We start from the raw sequence: 20,011 nt of genomic DNA, 5'->3' as shown, positions 1-20,011 counted from the left end.
AAGTAGAGTTGTGAGCGTAAGCTAGCTAGCTGGCTAGCAGGTCAGCTCGATTTACAGTTAAACACTAAAGGGTACCTCAAAACAAACGCCTTTAAACATAAACAAAGGGATACTGTAAAACAAATACGAATGTTTACCTTTAAAATATACTAAATGTACCTTAAAATAAATGCTAAAGGGTGCCCTGGAATAGACGCTAAAGGTTAGCTGAAACAGATGCTAGAAATTGTGTTGAAATTTACTGAAGAGGACCCCTTCAAACGACGCTAAATGTTATCCTAAAACAGGTGCATAAAGCTCTCTAACACTAATGCTACTGCTGCTAAACACTATGAGCTTACCTGCACACAGATTCAATGTACCCTTGAATAGACGCTTGAGAACAGAGCGTTCCTACTACTCTTTGTGTGGTTTCTAATTTTGAGTGACATCTCTGATATAACAGTCATTGCATACAAAACATATCTAGTCAAATGAAAAACCAACAGCAGAGGAAACTCAAATAAGAATAGCAAACAGTCCGCCCAAGAAGTGGAAGGAGGATGAAACACAAATCCCCATGCAGTGAAACATCTGACTGCTGAAAACAAGAAGGGAGTAATCCTCATTACCTATGCAGCTGTGTGGGCTGAGTTATCCCTTCAGTTCTGCACTAATTGCTCTGAATCAATAAAACTGCATAATCCAACGGAAAAGTTCTGAGTCGCATTTACGGCATCATGACCTTGAGGAGCCCTTTACATTCAGGAGACTCTAATCTGTTTTCTGCTTTCCAGGGGAGCAGGAAGAACTGACTTAAGAGGGAGAGGGGGAGACAGGCAGGCAGGAGGAGATAAAAGGGGAGGTTGCATTTTGAGTGATCCCTTTTGAAGCCGCATGCTTTTGCTACACCCCTCAAGGTGTCACTTCATAATTGAATCCTCTCCTTTGTACTTTGATGAGGCCGAGGAGGCACGAGGACAGCCTGAGGACGACGACGTGAACACCTCCAGGAGCCGCAGGCCACAGTTTCCCCCTGCTGATAACAGTGTGTGTGAGCTGTAAGGCCACCTGATAACTCTCCATGTAGACAGACTCCTAATGGGAAAAGTTATTATGCATCTCAATGGGGAACTGATAACATAGTACAGAAAATTGTCACATTATAATTATGAGCAGTGAGCTGGTTGAAAGGAACCCTTCAGAATTTCGTGACTGAATACGCTCCTGCTCCAATTATGTTCTCGAGAGGCCGCTGTCCATTCATGCAAAAGCACAAATTATTGTCACTTTAGTCCCAAATGTCATAATTATCATTCATATTGTCACAGACCTTTTAAGGAGGGTGGAAAAAATACATAGTGTGTGAAAAGAGTGACTTTGAATAAGCCTTTAGTATTCTTTTTGATACAGATGACAGTGTTTTCTACTGATGAAAAATTAGAGGCATATTTTGCAACAAGTGTTGAACAAAAACTTAAAATGAAAACTGAATGAAATGAAATCTTATTCTAATTCATTGTTGACATAAAAATAGAAAGGTACTAACACTGAAATCAACAGTGAAAATGTCTCCAACACACTCAATGTCAACACATTCTGTGACCTTGTCCTTCTTCAATTCTTTCTGCGACGCCAACTCGCTTCGCTTGGTATCCAAGGAGCAAATCAGAGGGTTTCAATACTCAACGAGGAGGAGTGAAACTTCAGGTAAGCCGACTGTGGCTGTTCTTTCCAGCAGTTTGAAAGCTGTGATCGTAAACGTGCAAGACGAAATAAAACTGGAGCTGTTTGCGATGGTCCCTACTGGATGTGAAGCAGCGGGAGGGTAAGTAAGCTCAACTGAAGGTAATTAAGTCCATCAACTACAGTGGCAGTTATCCACTCTCAGTGAGATGAAAAAATACCACATGTAAAACCATTTGCAGTACACGAGACATAGCAGATAATCCGTTTCAAATTGTAATGTTTTCTACCAAGCACACTGTACATCACAAATAGCCAAACTGTAGATCATAGTAATCTCATCTGCACCTCCAAGGTTAGTCCAAAGCACACATGACTGATTCACTTCTGCACTGCACTGGGTGTGGATGTTCATCATACTTTTCCTGACTTGTCTGAGCCAAGACGAGGAGTATAAAATACATTTTCCCAGATCCATTCTTCATTCCAAGGCCAAATTGCCTATTGATCTCGGTCTCTTTGTCTATTAAGGGAGAGTCTTGCATGCCAAAATTGGTCACCGCTTGACGACTGCCTATATCTCAATGCTGATTGATTCTGTGGCCGGCCGGGCCAAACCAGGGTTGATGGGAGAGAGGATGAGGATGATTGTCTGGGGTTTCTGTCAGCCTGCCAGTCGATGCACATGATCAGTAGAGCAGGGATCCAAGCAGAGGGATCCTTCAGCCTTGATTCTTTGGCTCAGCATTACCCACACCCTATGTATCTGCCATCAGTTGAAAGGGAAATGGATACTGAGTGGAAGGTTATTCCGTTCATCCGATCGGAGGGACTTCATGCAATCAATACTAGCAGAGTGGACTGATGGAGCAGAGGCTACAAGCCATGCAGGGACTTAACTGTGGTATTGTATAAGGAAGCGAAAGAAAGGAAAATCCCCCCACTGTGACCCAGTGAGAGAACAAGAGTCGCTTTGATTTCTCTTTTCTCCGAGAGTCTGCATGTGCTTTGTGGCTTTCACTGGTTTCAATGAGAGTGGATTGATTTTCAAAAATCCCTCTGAACTTAGTTATTTTTATCCAGTTATTGTACAAGTTTGCGTATGTGATTGCAAGAACAGAGATTTTCCAAAGTAGTTTGCAGAACTTTTTAAGCAACACTTGATTTTTTTTTTTTTAAAGTTGTCTGTTTCTGGTTCTTTAAGGTGAGGCTACAGGATGTGCAGTAATATTCCAATGCTGATCATGAAAAAAAAACAACAGTAAAAACCAAATGAATGGTAATGAGAACAAATCCAATCTCACCCAGACATGCATTTGGTGTTTTATTAATGTTACTATAAGGAACCATGAAATGGAATCAGCTCATATGTTTATTTCATTAACTTAATGATGTAAAAAAGACATCGTGCTTCTGACTCATCTGATCATTACGATGTGAACGATGTGTATCCTGTATATGCCTGATTGTGCTGCGTTTTTAGGCTCTCCGTGGAAGACAAATCCCCCCATGGGCAACAAAAGTTTCATTCATCCATGCTAAGATTAAGTTTTATTTTACTTTTTCACAGTACTTGATGCTCTTTAAAAAAAAAAAAAAGGCTCAAAGCAAACACTGACAAGTCTTGAAGTCTTCACACGTCGTTTAGATCCATTGTTATCTCCACAAATCAAAGAGGGATGTTCCCTCTCTTCGGCTGCTAAATACTTCACTCATTCAACATCTACGTTCTGTAATTGCTAAAGTCTGTGTGTTATTTGGTGAGAGAGATCCCGTAAGGATTTTTTTTTGTTTGTTTGTTTTTTTTTTTTGGGGGGGGGGGGGTTATGTTGCTGACTTGAATTTATAGTGAGGCCTAAAGTTAATAAATCCATCAGCAAAAAAGCAGATTATTCTATCCAATCATTTTAAATGACTTTCACCAGAGTATGTCTTTAAAGGCAATTCACAGCACGGCGCTGAAATAGTCTTTTTTTCACACTCTTCATGCCAAAATTCTTTTTGGATTTCCATGTTAGACATTTAAAAGGAAAGAAAGATGGCCAGGGGGGGCTGTACAATACACATTAAAAAAAAAACATCACTTACATGTGTGCAGGTAAAGATCAGCATAGGAACAAGACTGACACTTTGGGACTTCTGTGTCACCTGTGGGCTCATCACTACTGTATAACAGCTTTACAAGAATTTGTCCTCGTTCGATATGAAAATGTTGACTGGGATAGCTGCGATTCATCTTGTTACATTTTTCTGAGGCCATCAAGAGTATGGTCAGGGTGACTGAAAATATTTTCTGTCAAAGCATGTTTCTCTTTATGTAAGATGTATTTTTCCTACTTAGCTGTAAGAGGGCTTCTATTAAAACATCCGAGTCCAAACTAGTGCAATTAGACAGAGCCTGTCAAAAGCTATGAGTGGGAATCGCTGTAATGTAACCTTGCTGTCAAAGCATTCAGCAGGCAAAATGGAAAGAATGTGCAAAAAGGTAATAGTGGAGGAAGTCATTTTACCTCCTGTAACAGCATCCTGTGAATTCTTGAACTCCGATAATTCATCAATAAAGAAACATTTGCAACATTTAAAAGGAGGTAGAGCTTTTAAAACTACGCCATCGGAAAAAAATGTTCCTCGTGTTCGAGGGTTTTTTTTTTTAATGGGGGTTTTTTTTGCAGGTCAAAGGAAGGCGTTTTCTCAGTCAGAGATGTCGTGACTGCTGAATCAAATTGGATGTTTCTGAAATGTCAAAAGAAAAGGTGCAACCTTTGGAAAGGTTAGGCATAACAAGGGAAGACCTACTGTACGAACCTGCAGTGTCTGACAATCAGTGCGGCCCTGACACCAGATTAACCTCCCTGCAATGTGACGGAAAGATAATAAAGACATGGGAAAGGGAGGCAATCGTAGATTGAGTCAGATGAGTCATCATCGTAACAGCAATATTAATGTCTGCTCCAAAGTTTCAATAAATCATGAGTTACACTGAGGGTGGCTGCTGAATTTGAAATTCATCTGCAGGCATAATTTGATTTTCCCAAACAGCTGCTCGGGGGAATGCAGAGGACTTTTAGAGGGGGGGGGGGGGCTGATAGAGCAAGCTTCAGAGAATCCAACAAGGGAGGAGGGATCCAGAGATGACCTACAGCTCGATTAGAAAGGCTGAAAAACTCATCTGATTTAATGACTTTTTTAATTAAAGGATGTGGAGTGATCGATTCGAGGCTACGTCTACGTGTGAAGTGGCTGCTGTTTTAAATGAGGTGGGATTAAACAGGTGTAGTTGGAATTACCGAATACTGCAGGTCAAATACTCACATTAGCCTTCCAGATTCAAAGCAAACACAACTCCAATAGCTTTGTGATGCCTCAGTGTTTGACGAGGTTTGTTGTCCACATCCAACGCTGATGTGCAGTGTTTGTGAATGACCTTGTAAAAATCGGGAAAGGAGCTCAAATCGGATATTTGTGAACATGCGCTTATGCAGTAAAGGAATGCTTTTGTTTCTGAAATAATCTAAAGCTGCGTTTTAATTAAGCTTACATATAAAGCATCAGCAGTCGGTTGTTTTTAGCCAATAAAGCTCTGAGAAACATACTTTACCTGCTCAGCATGCTTCACAACAAACAGGACAGACAAAGTTAGACACAAACTAGCAAACAACAAACCTAAAGAGTGCTTAAAACAGACATACAACGTTATCAACTAGCTAATTAGAATTAAAGCCCCCAGGAAGTGCACCAACCACTGAAGCTAATTTTACATGGTGGCAGAACCTGGTATTGCAGCGTCACTTGCAAAATTATTTTTTTTCCTGGAAATGAGATGTCTATGTACTTTTTTGAGGTCATCAAATTCGTAACACGAACACTTAAGTTACCCTTTCTAAAATCATCAAAAGTTATCAAATGTAATTAAAGCCAGATTTAGAGATGCTTTCATTGACTGTGACTCCAGGTGCACATGCTCTATGGGCCCAGTAATGTGGAAGCTCGAGCTACCTTTCCATGCAGATGTCTGACTTTTTTTTTTACTTCGTGCACTGAGCAGTTTCCATTTGAGTGAATAGGCCTCTGCCAGGTTCTGAACAGAGTTGAAAAGAGATTGAATATTTGACTCACATTTGTCAGATGGAAACACATCAAACAAATGGAAAATGGACTTTGGCAACGCGATAGATCAAGTTTGATGTAATGCCTCGCTTGATTCAGCTCGACATAAACAAATCAATGTCAAGCAGGTTGATTTCTGCTTCATTTTCTGCCGTCTCCAATTTTAGCAGAGTCGACACAACTTTGATTATGTTGTGTTAAAATGAGATTGTTATTGCTATGCAGCTGTTTTTATTTCTTTGACCCCCATATCCAAGTACGACTCAGCTATAGAATTTGTTTAGCTTGGGATTACTCCTGAGAATTGACTTCCAAACTAGCAAAAACTTCCCACAGCTCTCCAGCCTGTCCTACACAAACCACTGTTACTGCAGCCGAGGACACCGAAATGCAACGTTTTCTCTTAGATAGGACTTCAACACTTCAGGCACTTTTTCTCCCTCAATGAGTTTAACTGTTATGAATAAACGTTTTCACAACCAACTTTTTTTTAATGTTTCAAATAATCCACTGCGTCGGAAAATGACTTCTGTTCCCGCTCGTGGAGACATTACAACACGTTCGACTTTATTCCAAATCCAATCTCGAGGCCTCACATATCAATATGTTGTGTGTGGTGTGAAAAGATCCACCAAAAATCTCGTTGCATACAAATGTGTCTGTGAGATCATTAATAGCATCGCAGAGATGTGCCAAATTGAAAATGGAACACAGATGGGTTTTCTCACAGTTCATTACTTGTTTTCGCCTTCTGAGAACACAATCGTGGAAATACAGGGGGTGTGGGTTTTGATGAGTTGTGTACTGTACGGGCGACAACAGCTGCCTGCATGTAGATCTGAATACCACTCAGGGTCTGCAGTGTGGCACCAGTGGAGGCTCGCTTGTTATTGCATGGTAACTGAAAACTCTACACAGTTGAATATTAAGTCATCTTCGCTGTGGAGTCAGCGTCTGATATCCTGCAGATTCTTTCATTTAATTGGATTATTGGTCCATGGTTGATCAATACCCATAAGCTTCTGAAGAACATCATGGGGGTATTATTCTACATAGTTTGTTTCACAGCAAACTGTCAGAGTCCCATTCCCCCCCCCCCACCCCACCCCATGGGATGCAGGTGCGGAACCAGGGGTGTCTCACATCGGGCTTTCAAACTTGAAGAAAACTCTAGGAGGAGCTGTATGAGGGAACGCGAACAGACACATTTTTCACTCAGACACCTATTTTTTTTTTCTCTGCAGCAACAGTTTGTTCAAGGTTCAAGGTTCAAGGTTCAAGGTTGTTTATTGTCAAATATGCTCCATGTTAAACATACAGCACAGATGAAATTGCAATCCCCCCCAACCTGCAGTGCAAACCTGCAGTGCAAAAGAAGAGCACTAAAAACTAGCAATAAAAAAAAAACAATACTATAAAACAGATAACTTAACTAAAGACATTTGGACAACAAATAACGAATGACAGACAATCGACAGACAAGGGCATTTGTGAGTATTTCACTATGAGGTAGTATGTATGTAGATAAATTAAAATATTAACAATATAAACAGAGTGCAGATTAAGCTAAAAAGCTTTGTGTGAGCAAATGTGAAAATGCAGCAGGATATACTCCGGAGAATTCACCTCCAGCCAGGGGGGGGGAGGGGGAGGGACATTTATATACTGTAGACGCGACCGCCATGATCTCTGTGCACCTGATGGAACAGCTGAATTCCGTTTTCCGTCCACTCTTTGGTTGACGTTGTGAACTTCATGTAGCATTAAATATTCTCATTATAGCATCACTTGTTACCTTGGAAGACCCCCACGGCCCCTACAGTCTGACAGGGAAAGTCTCCTGCTGTGACATTCATACTGTATGCGAACAACCAGATCAGGAAAATATCCAGAGCACTCCTCGGGAAAACATCAACACATCAACAAACAACAAAATTGTTTAGAGCCACAACAAGCTCCCTGAACTAAATAATTCACAGAAACTGATGAACTGAACCACAGCTGCCAAGCAGCCGACTCAAAACCAAAACTGTCCAGGAGACATTTTCAAAAAAAGCCTAAGCTGCTAGGGAGGCCTTACAGTTACCACAAAAGGCTGGAGGAGCAGCCCAAGGTAGACTGTGGAAAAGTCATACATGGTCATACATCTTTGTTGGTGTTTTTATATACACACGGACAACGAGAGAAATCACAGAGATAATGAGTCAACACAGAGGACACAAACTCCCCTTACCTGAGCTTAATCAAAGCCAACAGATCTGCAAGCATGGTTTATGCCCATAGAGGATTATTGTTCATAAATGTAGCTGACATATGGGTTGCATTCATATTCTACACAGTCTGCATATTGATTCCTCGCTCTCATTTTTCTTGTTGATACCACGTATTGATCTGACACTTCCTCCTTTTCCTGTCTTCTCCCTCCTCTTAGATTCTTAACTACCTTATTTATATTTTATCTCTGATGTCTATCTGTGTGTGTGTGTGTGTGTGTGTGTGTGTGTGTGTGTGTGTGTGTGTGTGTGTGTGTGTGTGTGTGTGTGTGTGTGTGTGTGTGTGTGTGTGTGTGTGTGTGTGTGTGTGTTTGTGTACGTCTGTCTGTCTGTCTACACTTTCCACCATTTTAGTCGTCTCGGCGCACAGCAGCGCTCCTGAAATCCATTTCTTCACAGCACCTCTGGGCCCCCCTTCAACTCCCTGGGGTGAGGTGAGCCCTGCTGTCATCATCTTCACTCTGCTTGTCTGCAGGTTGAAAACTTCCACTCTTATCTGCACAGTCTGAAGAGGCCTAAACAGCAGACGGAGAAACAGGATTTCAAATCTCGCTCGTCGAGGAAAACATCAACAGAGGAGCCTTTCTCGGTGTCAAAGCGCCTGAGCTTCTATAAGATTACATTACCAACCCACACGCTAAACATAATTTCAGATCTAAGGCCTAAATCCTTGAAAGAGAAACTTCTATTTTTGAATCTTATTTTGGTGACATCTTGCTTCCAAAGCAGCTGAGCAGTCACTTCTCAGGTATCGCCTGTCAATCAAACCCTGCGAGCAATATGGTGAACTCTTCCCTGTTTTTCTGTTGTCGAAAGCTGTTTCTCAGACTCCTCTTTTATTTAGTCAAATTTTTTGTTTTGCTGCCACTGGTAAACAAAAATAAACAAGATTTTAGGCAAGAAAGTAGTCAAAGTTGATTTTAAAGAAATGTGTTTCTGAACATCTTTATTTGTCCCGTTTTTATAAATGATGTTGTTGTTTTGAGTTGGTCAGATTTTATTTTGAAGTAATCTATCATGGTGAAGCCCACTATAGGAAATACTGGAACAGTTCTTTTCAAAATTTGGTGAAAGTTATAAAAATCTATTAGAATATTTATAGTTTGAATTTGTAATGAGAAATAGTTTCAACATTGAAATTCTGTGATAAAAAGAAAAATAACTACAACAAAATGCACGAACCTGGAGCTGGCAATACTTCTCCTTCAGGCTACACCACAACCCTGGCTCCTCACTCTCCCCATCCCTGCAGCCCCTGAAGAACCTGAGCTGAACCTCTGACGGTCCACTGACCCTGCTCACCCTGCTCAGGAGAGCAAAGTCTCCTTGTCTTCCACTGAGACTTCCCCTCATTAACAAGCACTTCACGCTTGTCCCTTTCTCTCCTGAATCACAGAACTCCCTCTCTTATTGCCTGCCTCCATGAACCTTCCTGCCGTGACTCTGAAACGTATGGGAAACATTTGGCTTTTGCACAACTTCTCCACCGGGTTTAAAAGCACTGGATGCTTGGAAATTTGCCTTTGGCTATTTCAAATGTCAATGTAAATAGGTCAGTTTTCATTTGCTGCCTTATCCCGTTTCAGCCCGAAATTTGGGATTTCGAGGCAGACATGATCTATTTGGAATGCCTTTCAAAATAAGAGACTGTGCACAAGGATACAAACAAAGGGTTAAGACTACGTATTATGACAAACACTGCAGACCTGGAACAGAGTCTTCGTTTTTGTGTATAGATTGGAGCATGTTTTCTAACATTCATGAAGGTTTTGCTGAGCATGCTTACTCAGCACCAGGGCCGATGGAAGTTATTTTGAATAGGGGGTGCTGTAAAAAATATTTTGTTCTTTTTTGGACAAAAAAAAAACCGATGAGCCTATAGGCCTATTTAGAATATATACATTTAAATATTTGTTTACACTCTTCAGTGAACACAGCCAGGGCCACACACAGACATCATCAGTTCTCAGAGGAATATATGCACAATTACTTAAACTTCACAATAACACTTTAACAATGCAATATGTTTGATCAGCTTGCATCGACCTGAGTCACTGCACCTACATTTATGTCACGCACGACTCTATCAACTCCTAAATCCTTTTACGCACAGCGCAAAGAAATCATTTCAGACAATCTAAGCACATTGTTGAATAGCTCTCCACATTCATTACGCAAACATACACACTAAATCACACTTTTTTCTCCATCTCCAACCTTTTTTACGCAAGCCACAAGGAAACAATCCAAACCATTTATACATTAAACAGTTCTCCAAATCCATTACGCACAGAACACACGATCAAAGTAACACTCAATCCTCACCACCTTGCCAAAATACTATAGTGTGACATTAAACTGCATATATGAAAGTGCGCGGCGGCACCATGATCTTACTTTGAGCTGCAGGCAGGATGCCCTGGTTACAGGTGTCCAAATATCCAGGTGCGCTCTGGGGTCGTGGAAACAAAGTCTCTAATGAGGGGACGAATGTCCAGAGAGTTCATGATGTCTGTGTTGGCATACATCAATTCATGGTTTGTGAGTCTTTTCTGGGTCATCATGGTGCTGCGTGTCTTCAAAAGACGCGAGGCTGAGAAGGTGCGCTCAGGTGAGGCCACAGAGATTGGTAGGCACAGGCGTAACTCAATCAATGTTTCTGTCTCTGAAAACGTAGCTCTTGTTTGTTACTGGAGCTAGGTCCAACACGATGCTACATCTTGAACCGTGCCACTCGTAGACCGAGCATGGAGCGAGCGGGGAACCTTTTCACTTTACTCGGCGTCTGCAACCACGAGCCTACCTGACGTTGACAACGTAACTTCCGTGAACTTGTGTTGATTAGGCCTAAAAATAATTAAATCAAAATCAAGAAATACATGTAATAGCCTACGCATGTCAAAATCTTTTCCCATTCATAAAGGAATGGGAAAATTGAATTTATAAATTGTGCAAAAATATTTTTAATAATTAAAAAAAAAGCTGCTGCAGCACCCCCAGCACCCCCACTTCCTGCAGCCATGCTCATCACTTTCAGATTTACACCCTTATTTACATATTTAGGCTCCTTATTGTGCGACAGCCCTTATAATCATATAGTGCCATTAAAATCAACCCGAGATGGGACTGACTGAGCTCAAGGGAAGTCACCAGCAGCTGCTGAGAAAACAGGGAGATCATAGGCAGCTAAAGCCTCATGGATAGAAAGGATTTATATGCACTCAATGACCAAGTCCACTGCAAACACGACGTGATAAAGAAAAAAAAACATTTTAAAATCTGGACCAAATACTAAAAGTAGAATAACGGTTTCCTGAGGAGAAAGATGATGAAATCTGGAGTAAAAATGTCCTGAACACAACCAGGACTGAGTCTGCAGCTCCAGTGTTCCCCAACACAACACAAACTAACAGTGAAATACAACATTCAAGTGATGCAACAACTTTTTTCATATCGAAGTTAAGTGAGAAAACTAAAAACTATCAGATCACTTCCACTATGTATGTCAAATATATGAATAACCAAGTCTCATTTTGTATTTTCTCGTTTTTTTAACATGAAAAAACAATGTGCCAGAAAGCGGAGGAAACTTCCACATCTATAATTTTAAGTGTCAAGTTGGAAAGAAATACAAAAAGCCCTTCAAAATAAGAGGTTTAAATCTTTAACTATGGCAATAAATATTCATGAGCAAACAGTAATAATTAAAGTCAAGTTTGAGGGAAAACAACACCCTGACTTATTATTCATGGAGGATCTATCCCTCTTAAACACATCAAGTGCATTCAGTGCGTTTTGGATCAGATGTTGCTAAACTACGATTTGTGAACGTGAAGTAGAAGAAATCATCTTTTACAACCGAGCTGCACGTTTTAAATCAACTCTGGCAATAGAAACAAAATAACAACATTTTCTCAAGTCAGGAGAAAAATTGTTTCCCCATTAAGGTGTCAAGGGCCATTATTAGAGAACGATTTCACACATTTATCCACACATTTGAGAGTGGAGTAAAAAACTCTAATCAAAAGTAATCAAGTAGTAAAGTAAATCAAATCTGGGTGCTTTTTTTTGCAGCTCAACTATCACAACCTCTCTGTTATTGAAATAAAAGAATTCAGAATTTCTCTTCTGCAAAGGAAATGCCTTTATATACCTTATGACATTATATACTATATATACTATAGATGGATGGATGGATGGATGGATGGATGGATGGATAGATAGACAGATAGATAGATAGATAGATAGATAGATAGATAGATAGATAGATAGATAGATAGATAGATAGATAGATAGATAGATAGATAGATAGATAGATAGATAGATAGATAGATAGATAGACAGATAGATAGATAGATGGATGGATATTTTTCAATCAAGTACAACATTTCAAATGCATGCTTTACAAAGCAAATAATTTCTAAACTAAGCCAATTTAAAGTGCAGCATCCCTAGATCTGTCTCTAAAATACACAACAATAGATACCCAAGAGACAAATCAAACCCAAACTTAACAAGACATCAATAGACTTAAAGAAGACAGAACTTAACAACATTTTCACTTTCACAGACAAACGTTTGGAGAGACAAAGAAACAGGAGCACAGAGGGCAAGTCTGAAAGTTTGGCTAAAGGATGAATGCACTTGCACAATTTCCTCTCTGTCTGCGTGGTTCGAACTGTTTGTGTGCCCATACGCGTGTGAAAACCAAAGAGACAGCAGCAGGCAGAAATAAGTGTGCCGTGTTTTCAGTGGGCTGACATCTGACGGAGGAGGAGGGGATGAACAGATGTACTTTGTTCATGCGTCTGACAGGTGGAGAAGAAATCTCTCTCCTCCTCACTTCACTGACAGGCAAACAGCCGCTCCTCTGCACATCTCCTCTGAGCCGTGCTCCCCTCCCTCCCCCCAGCCTCCCTCTCCTGTCCCATAGACACCAAAACCGGCCCCACAGACGCCGCAGGCCCGCAGGTGGGACCTCACCGGCGACTTCGACAACGTGCCTGGGATCCTATTAAAGAAAGGAACTCTGTGTGCCGCGTCCTCTCGAGTGTAAAGCCTATTTCCTTCCCTACCAGCCGAACAGCTTGCAGGGGCTTGTCGCTCTGGTGGTTTGTTGCAAATGGGAAGTGGTGCTGCAGAGGTTTGGATGTGTTTGTTTTGGTGTTTGGATGTGGTCCAGGTACAGTCTGAGGAGTGGAGTTAACAAGGATCTTGACTAAGCTTGGAACTAAAGCCTACCTATAAACTATAATAGACGGTCAGCACGTAACAGGTTGGATGAGACCGCCTCGAAACATGATGAAATACAATGCCTCTGTGTTTCTATACTGAAGGTTTTTAGGTGACTTTAAAAGATATTTATCACCATTAAAAATCCATTTTAAACACATGACAGAACATGTGTGTCAGGTCATCATTTATAATCGTTTTTTAAACAAGTCATATCTGATCTATTCATACCTGCAGGTAGATTTGTCTGCAGCCAGCAAGATCGACTTCCATCAGGACACACAGATTACAAACAAATCTGTAAAACCCACTAAAACATGATCAAAAACATGAAATGATTCAAGCTTGGGAGGTTCCACCAATCAGAGTGTTTAGCAGATAGGAGTCTCAACCAATAACATCATTAAAAATCACAAATAAAGGGGTTAGGCTCACGGTTATGTTGTGTGCCCCATGTTTGGAGGCTCATGTCCTCATCGCAGCAGCTGTCGGGTTTTTTTTTTTTTTTTAAAAGTAATCTCTTCAGCCAGGGTAAAAAAAAAGGGAAAAAAAAAAGGTGTATACATATACAGTAACTTACTCTGACAGTGTTATGCTGTATAAAAACATGACAACGATGGCCTCCATCCATCCATCTCTAAACTCAGGGTTTCAAATCAGTCGTCCATAATACACTGTGTGTCAACAGGTTCATTTCAGGTAAGTGTAGCCGGAAGTGCAGTTTTCTTTTTCATTCTTTAACAGCGCTCCTATGACTATACTTCAAAGATGTAGAAGATAAATGTTGAAGAAGTGAAATCAATGTATGTGAACATCTTAAAGCTTCTACTTTTGAACGTGTTCGGCCCAGCTGGGTCAAAAGCCCAGATATTGAGTTTCCGAGGCGTCTCTTCCTCACCAAAGATCTTCTAGAAGCTCAGGTTGGATCTGTACTCTTTAAAATTCTGTTTCTTCCTTGACCTTGATGTAAACACATACGACTTTATATACTTCTGAAGCAAGGAATTTCAAGACGCAAAAAAAAAACCCTACTGTGTTTCGAAGCATAATGGAGAATTTGGGGGAAAAAAGCATTAATCACCTTTTTCTGTTTGTAATGAAAGAATTCAGAACATTTTAATCACAGATGGCATTTATACACTTTAATTAACTCAGCGAGGAGCCTTTTTAATCAAGACGTTTTAACTGTACCCCAGGTGTTAGGAGCAACAAATGTAAAAACATCAAGGAAATGATCAAATATTCAATAACTACCATTCTTAACACATTTCTTGAAAGGTTGCACAGAGCCAGATTTAAAAAAAAAAAAACGATGCAGCAACTCCCTACTGGCAGGTCTTCCTACGTGCACTATCAAACCCCTGCAGATGATCCAAAACACAGCAGCGGGTCTTGTCCTCAAACTACCCAAGAGACAGTCACTATGCTGTCCATCTCCATACTCTGGCTCCCAGTTACTGCTCACATCAAATTTAAAAATGTTGCTGCTCGCTTACAAAACAGCGACAAAAGCGGTCATTCAAATATGAAGGACTAGTTATTTCAATGACAACTCAAAGGGAAACGCAATTTGAGTTTCGGATATATGTATGCGATTTTTAGTTTTTGATCCAGGGTGATACATTTCAAACATACTCTTAACATTTCATTCTGACAAATAATTTAACTTGGGTTAACATTTTGACCTTTAAATCACCATAATTGCACCTGATAATTCCCTTTGCTTCCTTTTTCAGACTCAAGTATGCTTTGATGTGAATAGTTTGTGGTCTCTTTTGATGGATAAAATGGGACCAGGCTGTTAGTAAATGCATGAATCATTTAAAAGCATTTTCTTTTCGACATTTAAGAAGAAGAGGTGTGTCCTTGACACCTGTGGCTTTCATGCGATATGAAAAAGCAAAGAGAAGAATAGCGTGTCACCATTAGGGTTTTGCAAAGACGGGCTTGTGCGACTGCAGATCTCAGGAGTGGCTCTGAAAAAGGAAAACCTGCGCAGAAAAACACTTATTTGTGTGCGAGTTTCATGCACAAACAAACACACTGATTGTTATTTCTGTCACAGAGAGGAGTGCAGGTTCTGTAACCTTTTGCTGCGAGTTCTGTCGGAGTGAAATCCCCAGCTGTGCAGCAGGGATGACATGCTGTAAATAGGCCTTCAACTTCCTATTGGCATTCAGGGCGCCTAACACTTCTCTGAACCCCCCACTCTCACCCACACACAGAAAGAGCCACTTCCTCTCTTTTCACTGTGCATGTTGATAAACCCATCTAGAGCACCATCTAGTGGACACTTCCAGCACTGGTGGTTGTTGAAACATCCCTGATGATTACATTAAATTAAAAAAGAAATAACTAAACAGGTTCAACCAAAAGTGTGTGGGAGTGTGTTCTCAAATTTTTCAGGACTAAATTTGATTTTTTATGAATCTCCGTTTTGAAATATAACATCACTAACATAGTCTGTTGTCATTTATAATGAATGTCTTAAAGCTGTAAAAAGAATTTGCATGAATAAAAGTGACAAAGAAATGACAAATACACCCTCCTCATTTACCCGCAGTCCCCCCTGCCTGCTCATGTAGATTACATAGGAAATTCAATGAGTGTGAGTTCTGGCATGATATTCGTCTCCCCAGGGTGCACTGGTGCAACCCCTCGCCTGTGCTGTGGTGCAGCCATCTGGATCACAGTGGGGCGCACCTGAGATTTTAACACTGCATCTGCTACACTCTCCTCGCCAAACATTTCACACTGAGAGGCTTCTACTCTGTATTAGAAATATTCGGCCCCAAAGGTGTTGATCTAATGTGTTTCAGACCGTAACGGCCACATTTGTCCAGACTCCCTGAGCTTCTGGTTTTATTGACACTTAAAAATGTTTCTGACCATTTTCAGGTGAATCTCACTTTGTGCAGTTACATTCCTGTATTTGAGGAGTTTTATTATAAAAAAAAGGTAACAAGCACAAAAGCAGAGTTTATTTGGTGCTCCTTATAGCTTCGCCTTTAGGCACTTTAAAGCTCATCATTTTGTTTTTGAGACTTACGCAACATGAACGTTTTTGTTCCCTTGCAGCTCTCTTTAGAGTCCATTTCAAGAATCATTTGGTCTTAATCAAAGGTCCCGTATAAGTCATGTACCCTTAAATGTCCGCACTTTTTATCAGGTGATCTCTGGTCCAAATTTGAATTCAACCTTGTTGTGGCATTTGAGCATGTGGAAGCATATTCTTACCTCAGACAACTGTTTCTGCACGGCCAAGCACCTAACGTGATATGCACACAACTATAACTCCTTTTTCTAAATCTGAACAATGATCCATAAACACTTTGTGTAAAAACAACACAACAACCCTCTGACAAGTGTGGCGTCACAAATCCAAGAGAGAATGTTTATTTTCTGCTGTTTTCAAATTCAATTGAATTTTTGAATTTATTCCAAGAAATTGGAAAATGTATTTGATGAATAAATGCACTCAGCATGTTTTACATATTTACCAGTGGAGGGAGCCCTATGCATGATAGTCGTACTTTCCCACCTTTATGAGTTAGGTAAGCTATCAGCATCTTTCACGTTTAAACATTGAAGAATTAAGCGGTGTAAAAAAAAACAACCACCACCTTTTGGATCCAGAAATGACGTACTGTGAACACTGTGTGTCGTTTAAAACATCAAAACAGCAGATCTTTATAAAAACCTGTGATTTAAAGCAAATATGCACACTTTTAAATGTATCACACTTCATGTCATTATTCCAAAATCGAACCATGTATTCACACGTTGCATATTTTTCTCACACTCTCCAGGTTTACTTTTTAGTGCTCTACAACTATCCCCACTCGTGAGTAGAGACCTTAACATTTCAAATCTCATCCTCAGTATGTTGTCCTTACAGCCATGTGTCGGATTGTTTACCCGCCTCAGACCTGCTTTCCACTCGCTACACATTTATCGACCAACTAACTCCGTCAGAGGTCAGCCCAGAGACAAGCAATCAGCCGGGCTCTGGTCCACTTATGACCTCCCATGTCAAGCTGCTGCAGGAGGAGACGGCCGCAGCATATTGATAACAGCCCAGCGCTCACAGGTGGAGCCAGAAAAATCTATACTTCATCTTCAGATGCACTAACAGGCATGATGGTGTGAAATGCTGAAATAGAGCTCCTCTTAGCAGGAGAGAAAATACCAGAAACACCTGCTGATGAGTTCAGCACAGCAACACACAAAGTACCGACTGAAAAATTAATATTTATAATAAAGGGCCATTTAATAGTACACACATCACACTGTCAGATGCTGCTGTCATTTTGTCCACCACCTGCAGAAAACCTGAGCATCCCTCCTTCAAAGTCGGAGGTCGTTTTGTGATTTTTCAGATTTACACAACAGCCAAACTCTTTCAAAACTGATGACCATTTCTGCCTTTTTTTTTTGTTGTTGAATGGGGCGTGTATGTGACTTCTTGTGCTTATGCTTCCAGCCTCTAGTGGACACTTGAGACATTTTTTAACTCCGGAGGTTGCTGCCAAGACAGTTCACAGATGCTTCAGGGGGTTTCAGTCAAAAACTCACATCGGGTTCTTGGAAACTTGTACCAGTCACTTTTTAGTCTTTGTTAATCTTATAGTCTAATTCATTCATGAAGTCTATTGGTTGCAGCCTCTGATACAATCAACAATTCTGCACAAAGGTCTATTCAAGACAATTATCTATTAACAAGACAAAAACATCCACAATGTTCCAAGTCTGTTGTTGAATATACAGAGTGTTTAAATTAACATCAAGAGAATGCTGTGTTCACATTCCCAGCTTTATTGCCATGTAGGCATAAAATGTCCAATTGCACTGATAGGTTGTTGGGAAGATTTTACACCAGTCCGATTTTTAAAGTCCATCATAGTTGAGAAAAGAGTTGAGCTGCATTGTCCACATTTACGGATTCCTTTGGAGGCTCTCTGACAACCTAAACAGATGAAGGAAAAGATCACATTATAATATTTAAAGACAAAAGAAAAATGGGAGTTTCAGTTGTCAGGATTTTAAACGTCTACCTGTGTTAGTTTCTTCGGTTCAGGAGCGACCGACTTTGAAACGCTCGTCACATCCCTCTGGACTTCTGTGAAGATTTGATTGAGGTTCTCCACCTTCTCCTTCTTCTTCACGGCGTTTATCTGCGAGGCAACCAATCATGTAAGAGCGGGTGAAGGAAAACGTCAAACAAAGGCGAATACAAACAACCTGTAAGCAAAACGACAACAAGAAAAGGAGCTCTTACTTGTTTGAGCGTTGTTGTGACGGGTTTCGTTTTGTGCTTGTTTTTCATGTGCTTGTTTGCAACATGAAAGACGTTCTTCTGCTTTTTCCCTTTTTGCTTATTCTTTCCCATGATACCTGGGGAAAGAAAAACAATCAGCATGGAAAGGCTGCCTGCAGAATTTTAAGTTCCTTTGTAGAGCCTCTCTTTTAACCCTCGCTTTAAAGTGGTTGTTTGTACATTGATCATACAGACCGACCTCTCTTTAAATTAGCTTGATAGCACTTCAGAGTAGACCAATGACAGCAGGTTATAAATCGGCAGCGTATTCTCAAAGCCTTTTAAGGACAGACAGTTTCTCCCAGTTACAAAATTCTGAGAAAAGTCTTCTAATCATATTTTCTAATAAATTACCCTAAGAGTTCATAGGACTACATCCTTGTAAGGATTTTCCCCTCATGACATCACAAAGGGCAGTAGCCCCTACCACAACTAGGTGTTTGTTCTGCCCTCTGAGTCTGCCTTCTCACTGTAAACAATAGGACATGGAGCGAGAAAGCCCGAGCCCTCCCAGAGAGGGGACATGGTCAGACACAGCTCATTTACATATTTAAAGCTACAGACACAGAAACAGCCTGTTCTGGGCAGGGCTGAAAGGACTGTAGATTAATTGGACATAAGAGATAGTAGCAGGTAAACGGTCCTTTTAAGTAATCTAAAAAGTACTGAAAATTGTCTTTATTAATTACTTTATCAATCTGGAGAAAAATGTTGGTTGTGAAAGTTGCTCTTATAGTCGAAGGAAATAGGCCGATAAATACATGTAGAATATGAAATAAAAATAGAAATAAGCAATAGGTATCAAAATGCAGAGTATAGTGAAGATATGACCAACATAGAAATGTAAAAATTGTGCTGTGTAAACTTTGTAGATATTGCACGGGTATTGCACATAAAGCATTATGTTATACATTAGTATCAGTGTTGCACACATGAACAAACTATTGAGCAGTTTCCAAACAGATTGCACAGCTGGAAGTTAATATCATACAGAGAAGTTTCCAGATCAGGTCAGAAAAGTGTCACACTAAAAAGGGAGAGAGTTTGACGTGGCTATTGGAGAAACATAAACACTACTAAACTGTAGCAATATCTCTATGGATGATCATTATTCAACGAAGAGAGATTGCATATTGTTGTTGTTGTTGCTGCAGACTAGCTGTCTATTTGTTTCGCGGTGCGCACGAGGCTGAGAGACATTTATTATTATTATTATTTATTAATTTTACTCCATTGAGGAAAAAGTGAGTACATTACTGATTGAATAAACACACAAGATACATAGAAACTTACCGTTTTCACAGAGCGACGTGTAGAGACGTTGCTATCCTCATGTATATCTATGGGGGAAAAAACAGCACGCTCGAGCAGCTGCGTCATCACTGTGCAGCTACGTCATCACTGTGTGACAATGTTG

General features: G+C 40.4%; 1 protein-coding gene across 1 annotated transcript; it reads right to left on the bottom strand.

Annotated features, from left to right (window-relative positions):
* Positions 1-17,512: 17,512 nt before the first annotated feature.
* On the bottom strand, positions 17,513-20,011 carry rbis (ribosomal biogenesis factor). The gene is made up of 4 exons (XM_079361297.1): positions 19,888-20,011; positions 18,556-18,671; positions 18,332-18,451; positions 17,513-18,243 (listed from the first exon to the last, which is right to left on the bottom strand). Exons 2-4 carry the CDS (start codon positions 18,664-18,666, stop codon positions 18,175-18,177), a joined length of 300 nt encoding a protein of 99 aa, XP_079217423.1. The 5' UTR covers positions 18,667-18,671; positions 19,888-20,011; the 3' UTR covers positions 17,513-18,174.

The sequence above is a fragment of the Symphodus melops genome (assembly GCF_947650265.1).
Source record: "Symphodus melops genome assembly, chromosome: 14".
Lineage (NCBI taxonomy): Eukaryota > Metazoa > Chordata > Actinopteri > Labriformes > Labridae > Symphodus > Symphodus melops.
The sequence above is the reverse complement of the archived record's forward strand: the minus strand, read 5'-3'. Positions and strand labels throughout refer to the sequence as shown.

Bases quoted from the DNA above. Each gene is read 5' to 3' on its own strand.
- rbis (XM_079361297.1), bottom strand. From the start codon at position 18,666: ATGGGAAAGAATAAGCAAAAAGGGAAAAAGCAGAAGAACGTCTTTCAT. The intron at 18,452-18,555 runs GTAAGAGCTCCT...GTTGCCTCGCAG, and splicing joins TCACAACAACGCTCAAACAA to ATAAACGCCGTGAAGAAGAA. The intron at 18,244-18,331 runs GTAGACGTTTAA...TCATCTGTTTAG, and splicing joins AACCGAAGAAACTAACACAG to GTTGTCAGAGAGCCTCCAAA.